The following is a 9,795-nucleotide window of genomic DNA, read 5'->3' as shown; positions in this document are numbered from 1 at the left end:
GGCTGTCAGCCTGTCACCAGCTGTCTTAGACAACTAAAGTATATTGTTCACAATTAGGATATCTCTTCCATGTTGAGTTCCTAAAATTAAGTGGTTTGCTTAACGGTCTTAATACGTAATTAGACAGTTGTTAAACCCCTTGGAAGACCTTTTGCTTTTGGCATTTCAGCTAAACACCTTTCATGAATCTTTCTTAGTTTTCAGACCCAATTTATTAAAGAAAAAACAAAAAAACCATCATGTAATGATAAAGGGTATGTTCATAAAATGATAAATCCTGCATTTCTCCAAGAAAACTACATTTTTCTTGATGGGTGAGTGCAATGGAACATGCTCTGTTCCTCTGAAGAATTCTAATGAAGAAAACATAGCAACCTCTGCATCCCATTTGAATTAAATGCAACTCAAAGTGTCAATTCCTCAAAATCCCAGATGGCTGTTCCTCGTATTCCTCATCTTCTTCTTCTCTCCCTCCCTCTCCGACCCTGAAACCGCCCTAGCCGGGCTTCTGTGCGGCTCCTCAAAGCAGGGCACCATCCCGGACTTCCTTCCTAATTTCATTGTTGCAATGGATAAAGTCTCCATGGAAGTCAATGAATCCAGGTGGGCAGCCCTGACTATCACTTCGCCGGCTCCTAAGATCTTCGCCTATGCCCAGTGCTATGACTTTCTCTCCCACGACGATTGCATAGCCTGTCACACTCAGAGCCGGACAGAGCTCCCCAGATGCCTTCCTTCCAACTCAGCCCGCATTTATCTCGACGGTTGCTACCTTCGGTATGATAACTACAGCTTCTTTGACGAGGCGGTTGACAAACGCCGTGATATGGTGAAGTGTGGGAATCCCGGCGGTGTTACCGGAGATCAGTACATCGGACGGGAATTCAAGAAAACGGTTCGTAAAATCATTCATAATGTGACTAAGACAGCGGTGGGGACAATGGGGTTCGCAGTGGCGGCGGAGCAGGGAGGTGTGGAGGGTGTTTATGCAATGGCTCAGTGCTGGAGGAGACTCAACCCTGATGGCTGCAAGCAGTGCTTGTCCAATGCAGTGAAGAAGGTGATTATGTGCGCGCCCGCCCCGGAGGGCCGGGTTATGAATGCTGGTTGTTTTTTGAGGTATTCTACGGATAATTTCTTTGGCAATGGCAATGCCACTCTTAATGCAACATCAGGCAAGAACCAGTTACTCTGTTTCTCTGAATAGGGCTCAACATGTTTGATTTGAAAGCATTGCTTTTAAGTTTTTCAATTTGAATCTTGGGTATGGTCGTCTAGATTTAATATTTGACTTAATATTCGATTCTGCCTGGTATTGTCTTTTCCGATGGAATTCCTGACACACAGAAAACAGAGCTCTGTTCTTTCTTCGTTTATGAAATGATTGATTTATAATCGTCAGTATGAAATGATTGATTTATAATCCTCAATATGAAATGATTGATTTATGTTACGGGATTTCTTAATTTATGGGGTTGCTAATAATCTTACTAAAAATTTCCTTTTTTCGTTTCATGTATCTCCAGATTCGTGTGCCTTTGGCATGATCGTAGTAGGCATTTTGTCAGCATTTGGGTTAACTTTGATTGCTCTCATTGGTGCACTATTAGGCTATACGAGATTAACAGGGACGAAAAGAGGTACAATTCTGTCGTGGTAGCCTCCTGAGTTTCATTTATTTAATGTTATGATTCGGTGTCTTCTTACTTCACTGCAGAGGGAAAAAACAATCATGCTGAAATTCCAATTTCTGTGCACAAGTCTAATTTGAATTTCAAGTATGAAATGCTCGAAGAGGCCACCGATTCTTTTGATGGCTCGAGGAAGCTAGGCCAAGGTGGAGCTGGTTCTGTGTTTAAGGGGACTCTCCCTGATGGGACAATTGTTGCAGTTAAAAGATTGTTCTTCAATACGCGGCAATGGACGGATGAGTTCTTCAATGAGGTGAACTTGATCAGAGGCATTCGACACAAGAACCTTGTCAGGCTTCTGGGTTGCAGCATTGAGGGCCCAGAAAGCCTTCTAGTTTATGAATACCTACCCAACAAAAGCCTCGATCAAATCCTTTTCAGTGAGTAATCCAATATGTTTGCCTTTGAATTTTGAAATGGTGGATGACTATGACTTAGATTCTGGGTTTCTATTTATGCAGGTAAGAACACTTTCCTTCTCCTAACCTGGCAGAAGCGGTTTGATATCGTCTTTGGAACCGCAGATGGCCTCGCATATCTTCATGGAGGTTGTGGAGAAAAAATCATCCACAGAGACATTAAAGCCAGCAATATTCTCCTTGACGAGAATCTCATTCCAAAGATCGCTGATTTTGGCCTTGCCCGATGCGTTGCGCCCGATAAATCTCATATTAGCACCGGAGTTGCAGGAACATTGTAAACACAAATTGTCTCCATTATATAGTTTTGTCTTGCTTTTGGTCTACATGATTGTTTACGTACAATGTTATTACCGTGCACAATAATGATGAATAATACCGAAACAAAAAAGAGAGAGAGCAAGAGAAAATCGAGACACAGATTTACGTGGTTCAACAATGTACCTACGTCTGTAGGAGGATGTGGCTTTATTTTACTATTCAATTATTTAGGGTTACAGCATAACATACTAGTATTTCAATATTACTTACTATGCCTGAGAGGATATGAGCTACTTGTTTCAACATACAACTTAAGATTTAGTGTTTACATTATAATCCCTACAAACTTGACATTTGCTGTAGGGGATATATGGCTCCTGAATATCTTGTTCGAGGGCAGCTAACAGAGAAGGCAGATGTTTACGCTTTTGGAGTTTTGGTTCTTGAGGTTGTAAGCGGTAGGAAGAACAGTGTTTTCTCACAAGGGTCGAGTTCAGTTTTGCTCTCTGTAAGATTCATAGCCTCTTGCATTGCTAATAAATAGTGATAATATTATATATTAAGCATAAGAAAAGTGTTTGGCTTTCATTGTTGCACATCAGGTTTGGAGGCATTACAAGGCAAACAAAATCACTCAATCTGTTGATCCTGCCTTGAAAGGTATATATTCTGAGAAAGAGGCCTCCAGCGTGCTGCAACTCGGGCTTCTTTGCACGCAAGCTTCTGCTGCACTAAGGCCATCCATGTTTGAAGTGGTTGAGATGCTAAACAATGAAGAATGTGTCATCCCCTCACCCAAACAACCTCCATTCTTGAATGCTAGTGTTCTAAGTTCGGATGACAGCTCCACTACTAGTTATACTACGATGTAGCAAACAACAACTGAATCATTTTGTTCTTCTAACAATTAAGTCCTGAAATGGGAAACCGGCAGCTGAAGTGTCCACTTTTCTTTCAAGATTTCAAGCATTTGAGCCAAGCTAGATTGGCCTCAAATTCTCTAAAGATTGGAGGAGAATACTGAATGTCGATGTACTTTCAATATATGCTATCTTTGAGCAAAAGATAAGGACCCAATGCAATTGTATTTATGTAAATCTACTCCAAGTTCGTGTTTTTGATGAAGTGGGAGTTAGATTCTAGCCAAATTATTCATTAGTCTATGGGATTTGTAGTTGTACCAAATTGATCCCTGAGGTATCGAAAATGTCTTAAAGATTTTTAGGATAAGTTATTTGTCTAAAATGGGACACCGCCCCTCCCTAGATGATGGGCGGTTGGCCGGCCCCTTCTAACGGGAGGCTAACCCTCTCATGTCCATCTCTCAAATTGAGTCATTAACCATACCTCATGCCAATTAACGATTGGTTGTAATGTAGATCATGTGTGCATCTATTGGTTTTATCAAATAGTTAATAGTGGCGGAGCCATGACTTTGGTTCACAAGGGTCACGATTTTCTTCTTAAGAAAAGATCCACAGGAAGATTCTTTTATTTAATCTTCCTTTTGTGACTGACAACTTGTATTTTTTTTTTTTTTTTGGCCTTTTGTTGTCAACATTTCCACCATATTTATATTTACAATGCCTTGAAGCCACATTCAGTTGGTCTTTATTTTCTTGGTTGTTTGTGTTGTCATTACAAGGATGAGTTTTTTGATCCGACAGGCAGCTCAATGCCGTTGCCAACAAACACACAAACTGTTTTTGTTAATACCAAGGCTGTCACTAGCGGTTGGACATCCCTTCCATGTTGGATTCCTAAAATTAAGTGGTTTATTTCACTGCCATAATGCTTAATTAGACATTGTTGAAGCTCTTGGAAGACCATTTTTAGCAAAACACCTTTCATGCATCTTTCTTAATTTTCAGCCCCATTCTATTGAAGAAAAACACACAAAAACCATCATGTAAACATGCTGTGTCAATTAACATAGAAAATGAAAAATCATAAAGGGGAATCTATTCCAAGAGCTGTTATGATAATCTTGCTCAAACAAAACTACATTTTGCTTGATGGGTGAGTGCAATGGACCAATTGAAAAATAGCAGGCTTATTATCGGTTTAGTTTTGACTACCATCTTGTCTCACACATTCGAAGAACTAATTAAGACTAAATGAAAGTAGTCACATTTCTGCCAAAAATAAAAAATAAATGGTGTCGTATGTCGCCTTTTCCCTCTCCATTTTTCGGCCCCCCTCATTGGGTTTTAAGAAGGAGGGTGGCGCTCTGAATCAATCAAAAAGCTTATTGATTTGATTGAAGAGAACTAATACTATTTCTTAGCTTAGCTAGCATTTTAGGAGAATCTAGTAATTTAGTCGGTTCATAACAATCTCTGTAAAGCAAGGGGCAAAGCTTCTATGGCAACTCCCCTGATGTAGTGTCGGTCACTAGAAGAGTTCGCCACGTTTATATAAAGACAAGGATCCTCTCAATTTTAAATAAAATAGAAAGTACGAGCCTTGAGACAAGGCAACACCATATAACAAAATGGGATAAATGCTAACTTGGTTGGTTTGTGGTTTGAACAAATAGTTTTCTAGGATTTAAAAAGTGAAAAAACAAGTTCTTGCTTATAGAAAAGTTGATGGAATCCGTTAATGTACTGTATCAACACCAATCATATTGTGACACATGTTACTAAAGAGAGACACAACAAATGAGAGAAAAAAGAGAGAGAAGAGACCGCTCATCCATAACTAAGAAGTTTGGAAAACAAGTATCCTGCCAACCCCTGCCGCTAAAAGGCTGCCAAGTCATTTTTAATTTGAGGTTGCGCCATTCACCTTCTCTCTCCCTTAATCACTTTCTCCTCCTCCTTTCCATTCCATGTGGTTATTCAATTGGTGTTGTAGTGATCATCCTGCTGTTAACATTACAGTTGCTTATTACTACTGATTGTTGTTTTTTCGCTGGAGCTGTGATTACTGTTACTGCTAAAGTTATAACCATTTTCATTGCTGAATCAATATTATGATTATTGATTGTGTTCATGAAAACCCCAGAGAGATAGAGGAAGCGAGAGAGAGGAAGAAGTATATAAACGTTAATCTACTCTGTTTCTTCCAACTCCAAAAAATATGTAAAACGGAAGAAACAGAGCATCCATCAAACATGTTCTGTTCCTCTGAATTCTATAAAGAAAACAGAGCAACCCCTCCATCCCATTTGAATTAAATGCCAATTCCTCAAAATCCCAAATGGGTGTTCCTCATATTCCTCTTCTTCTTCTTCTTCTTCTCGCCCTTCCTCTCCGACCCTCGACCCGTCCTTTTGTGCGGCTCCTCAAACAGGGGCACCATCCTGGACTTCCTTCCAAATTTCATTGTTGTTATGGATAATCTCACCGAGGAAGTCGATGAATCCGGATGGTCAGCCGTGTCTATTCTTTCGCCGGCTCCTCAGATCTACACCTTTGCCCAGTGCTTTAGCTTTCTCTCCCACAACGATTGCATAGCCTGTCAGACTGAGGGCCGGACAGAGCTCCCCAGATGCTTTCCTGCCGACTCGGGCCGCATTTATCTTGACGGTTGCTACCTTCGCTATGATACCCATGAATTCTTTGAGGAGCCGCTTAACAGAAACCTTGATACGGTGAAATGTGGGCGTGCCGGAGCTGTTACCAGTGATCAGTACGTCGGACGGGAATTTGCGAAAAGGGTTTATAAAGCCGTCCAGGATGTGACTACGACGGCGGCGATGAACAATGGGTTCGCATTGGCAGGGGAGAAGGGAGGGGTGGAGGCTGTTTATGCAGTAGCTCAGTGCTGGAAGAAACTGACGCCTGATAGCTGCAGGAAATGCCTGACCAATGCAGCGCTAAAGGTAAGTATGTGCGCGCCCGCCTCCGAGGGCACGGCTATGAATGTTGGTTGTTACTTGAGATATTCTACGGAGAATTTCTCTCGCAATGTCACTGAGCTGCCTAAGGAATCAGGTAAGAATCGGTAACTCTCACATACCAATTGTTTTGAGTAGCATGGGCGTTGTTGGGCGCTTTTGATTTTGTTTCGTATTCCTTTTTTGATTTTTGATTTTTTGATAATTCAAGATAACTCTTCTTTGAAGTTTTTAATACTTTTCTTTCCCACGGGGGTCACTGTTTCTCTGAATGGGGCTCAACATGTTTGATTTGGAAGCATTGCTTTTAACCATTGTTCTAACACTTCTAATTTGGAAGCATTGCTTTTAAGTATTTTAATTTGAATGTTGGGTATGGTGGTCTAGATTTAACGTTCGACTTGAGATTTGATTATGCTTGATCTTGTCATTTCTGATGGAATTCAAAACAGGCGTGTTTTGATACTTTTTTTAGAAGGTAGTTTTTTTGTGTTTTGATTTATAAAGTGTTTTGACGTGACATAAAGCCGAAAGACTTTTTGACTTTTTTGATAGTCAAAAAAATAAAATGATTAAAAAACTGGGTTAACAAACATATAAAGCTATGTAATAGATCTCTCTGAGTTTGGCTTTATGTGATCAGTGGATTTATCTGAGTTTTATAAACCTGAAGAGCCCACATTAGGCCCTTTCTTTCTTGTTTGTTTCATTTGGTCAAGAGCTTGTAATCCTCAATGACATGATTGATCCCTACTCTCTATTATAATAAATTCCTTTCTTAATTTATGTTATGGCATTTCATCTCTGCTTGGGGCTGCTAATAATCTTACTAATAATTTCCTTTCTTCTTTCCAGCATCTCCAGGTGCGACCATCGTTGGGGTCACCATAGTAGGCATTTTGGCAGCAATTATCTTAACTATGCTTGCTCTCATATGTGGTGTACATAAGAGAGTATCAGAGAGGAAAACAGGTACAATTCTGTAAAAAAAAAACATAAACTGTCATGATAGCCTCTTCAGTTCTTTTTTTTTTTTATTTTTTTATTTTTATTTTAAATGATGTTATGATCAAAGAACCAGCAGGCAAATCACTACCAAACAAAGGAAATCATAAATCACTGTTACTGAACTCATTTGGCTTCAATCCATGCTTTGTGACCTAGGCATTTTTCTTCCCACTTCTCCCATTCTATTGTGTGATAACATTGGTGTCACATATGACATACGAACGACAAATCCAGCCTTTTATGCACGAACCAAATACATCAAGATTGATTTTCATTTTGTCCGAGATAAAGTTGCCTTTAAAGCGCTAGACGTGCACGTTCTTTCTAACAAGGATAACTTGGCCAACATCCTCACCAAACTCATTACATCACACCGATTTATCTCCATGAGGACCAATCTCAACATCATATAACACACGTCTCACTTGCGGGAGCATGAAGAACTAGCAGCCAAATTAATCAAAAATCAAGCCACCACTAAACAAGGAAATCACAATGCTTTGATCATGCAATCTGACCAACCACTACACATTACAATTCTTGTCTATATAATCACATGTATAAGTAAAGTGTGTGCAAAAGAAATCAATCAAATTACCTCAGCTTATTAATGATTCAGTCTTCTTTTACTTCACTGCAGAGAAAAAAAATCTTGCTGACATTTCAATTTCTGTGGACAAGTCCTTGAATTTCAAGTATGAATTGCTCGAGAAGGCCACCAATTCTTTTGATGGCTCGAGGAAGCTAGGCCAAGGTGGAGCTGGTTCTGTGTTTAAGGGCACTCTCCATGATGGGACAATTGTTGCAGTTAAAAGATTGTTCTTCAATACGCGGCAATGGGCGGATGAGTTCTTCAATGAGGTGAACTTGATCAGCCGCATTCAACACAAGAACATTGTTAAGCTTTTGGGTTGCAGCATTGAGGGCCCAGAAAGCCTTCTAGTTTATGAATATGTAATCAACAAAAGCCTTGATCAAATAATTTTCGGTGAGTAATCCAATAAGTTTGCTTTCAAGTTCAATAGCTATGATACCATCATTTTCTATTACTCATTGCCCCTGGTTTCCCAACTTCTCTAACAGTAGTCCTTTGAATGTTGAAATGGAGGATGACTATGACTTAGATTCTGGGTGTCTATTTATGCAGGTAAGAACAACACAATCCTTCTCCTAACCTGGCAGAAGCGGTTTGATATCATCTCCGGAGTAGCAGCCGGCCTTGCATATCTTCATGGAGGTTGTGGAGAAAAAATAATCCACAGAGACATAAAAACCAGCAATATTCTCCTTGATGAGAATCTTACTGCAAAGATTGCTGATTTCGGACTTGCTCGATGTGTCGCGCCAGATAAATCTCATATTAGCACAGGAGTAGCAGGAACACTGTAAGCACAAACTATCTCCATTAGTCTTATCTTGCTTTTGGTATAATTTCTGCATTATATACCCTCATGTTATCTTTTGAATCTCTACAAACTTGACACACAATTAGTCACATTATGAAAATGTCGCTGAATTTTTGTTTTTTTTTTCTTCTTTCTTCTAAACTATGACATTTGCTGTAGAGGATATATGGCTCCTGAATATCTTGTTCGAGGACAGCTAACAGAAAAGGCAGATGTTTATGCTTTTGGAGTGCTGGTTCTAGAGGTTGTATGTGGCAGGAAGAACACTGTTTTCACGACAGGATCAAGTTCAGTTTTGCACTCTGTAAGATTCATTGCCTTTTGCATTGCTAATAAATAATGATATATATATATATATATATTAAGCATATGAAAGTGTCTGACTCTAGGCAGCCTGGTGTCCTGTCTTTCATTGTTGTCATCAGGTTTGGAGGAATTACAAGGCAAAGAAAATTACTGACTCTGTTGATCCTGCCTTGAATGGTGTATATTCTGTGGGAGAGGCTTCCAACGTGCTTCAAATTGGGCTTCTTTGCACTCAAGCTTCTGCTGCACTAAGACCATCCGTGTTTGAAGTGGTTGAGATGCTAAACAATGAAAAATGTGTCATCCCCCCACCCAAACAACCTCCATTCTTGAATGCTAGTGTCCTAAGTTCAGATGACTCCAGCAATAATTCTTATTCTACGATCACTTTGACCTCAAACTGGAAAACAACAACTGAAGGGTTCTCTTTGTCCAACAGCAAGTCCTCAATCTCAAGTGGGCAACCGCCAGCTGAAGCCACCACTTTTTACAGTGCCCAATCTGCCAGTGTGGGCATTCCTGGATCAGATAATTAGTCTTTCAAGATTTCCAGCACTTGAGCCAAGCTAGATTGACCTCAAATTCTCTAGAGATTGATGGAGAGGGAGTTAGATTCTAGCCATTGCAATGAGGGAAGCTTTGTAATATGTAATAATAGTGAAAGTTTTGTCACATAGCTAGGTGCTTTCTGTTGGGGAAATTTACTTAATTAGTTCTTGGGATTTGTAGTTGTACCAAATTGATCCCCGAATATAAAAATATCTTAAAGATTCATAGGTAAGCTATTCGCCCCTAATGTTGGGCGGAAATAAAATGCAGTTTCAATTTCGGTTTGATATAGTAGGCGGTTTTTTTTTTTT

The 9,795-nt window shown here is 39.8% G+C and overlaps 2 protein-coding genes across 2 annotated transcripts; both read left to right on the top strand.

Annotated features, from left to right (window-relative positions):
- Positions 1–318: 318 nt before the first annotated feature.
- On the top strand, positions 319–3,460 carry LOC132176312 (cysteine-rich receptor-like protein kinase 42). Its single transcript, XM_059588480.2, has 6 exons — positions 319–1,175; positions 1,527–1,640; positions 1,718–2,071; positions 2,153–2,387; positions 2,735–2,879; positions 2,974–3,460. The coding sequence occupies exons 1-6, from the start codon at positions 398–400 to the stop codon at positions 3,241–3,243; spliced, it is 1,896 nt and encodes a 631-aa protein (XP_059444463.1). The 5' UTR covers positions 319–397; the 3' UTR covers positions 3,244–3,460.
- A 2,092-nt stretch (positions 3,461–5,552) lies between these two features.
- Positions 5,553–9,471, top strand: LOC132173583 (cysteine-rich receptor-like protein kinase 1). Its single transcript, XM_088514485.1, has 6 exons — positions 5,553–6,312; positions 7,071–7,187; positions 7,864–8,211; positions 8,371–8,608; positions 8,789–8,933; positions 9,055–9,471. Exons 1-6 carry the CDS (start codon positions 5,553–5,555, stop codon positions 9,469–9,471), a joined length of 2,025 nt encoding a protein of 674 aa, XP_088370611.1.
- The last annotated feature ends 324 nt before the right edge of the window (positions 9,472–9,795 follow it).

Source organism: Corylus avellana, chromosome 3, assembly GCF_965113065.1.
Source record: "Corylus avellana chromosome 3, dhCorAvel1.hap1.2, whole genome shotgun sequence".
Lineage (NCBI taxonomy): Eukaryota > Viridiplantae > Streptophyta > Magnoliopsida > Fagales > Betulaceae > Corylus > Corylus avellana.
This window is presented reverse-complemented; position numbering and strand designations above follow the sequence as displayed.

Bases quoted from the DNA above. Each gene is read 5' to 3' on its own strand.
- LOC132176312 (XM_059588480.2), top strand. From the start codon at position 398: ATGCAACTCAAAGTGTCAATTCCTCAAAATCCCAGATGGCTGTTCCTC. The intron at 2,388-2,734 runs GTAAACACAAAT...CATTTGCTGTAG, and splicing joins ACCGGAGTTGCAGGAACATT to GGGATATATGGCTCCTGAAT. The intron at 2,880-2,973 runs GTAAGATTCATA...GTTGCACATCAG, and splicing joins CGAGTTCAGTTTTGCTCTCT to GTTTGGAGGCATTACAAGGC.
- LOC132173583 (XM_088514485.1), top strand. From the start codon at position 5,553: ATGCCAATTCCTCAAAATCCCAAATGGGTGTTCCTCATATTCCTCTTC. The intron at 6,313-7,070 runs GTAAGAATCGGT...TCTTCTTTCCAG, and splicing joins TGAGCTGCCTAAGGAATCAG to CATCTCCAGGTGCGACCATC. The intron at 8,934-9,054 runs GTAAGATTCATT...TGTTGTCATCAG, and splicing joins CAAGTTCAGTTTTGCACTCT to GTTTGGAGGAATTACAAGGC.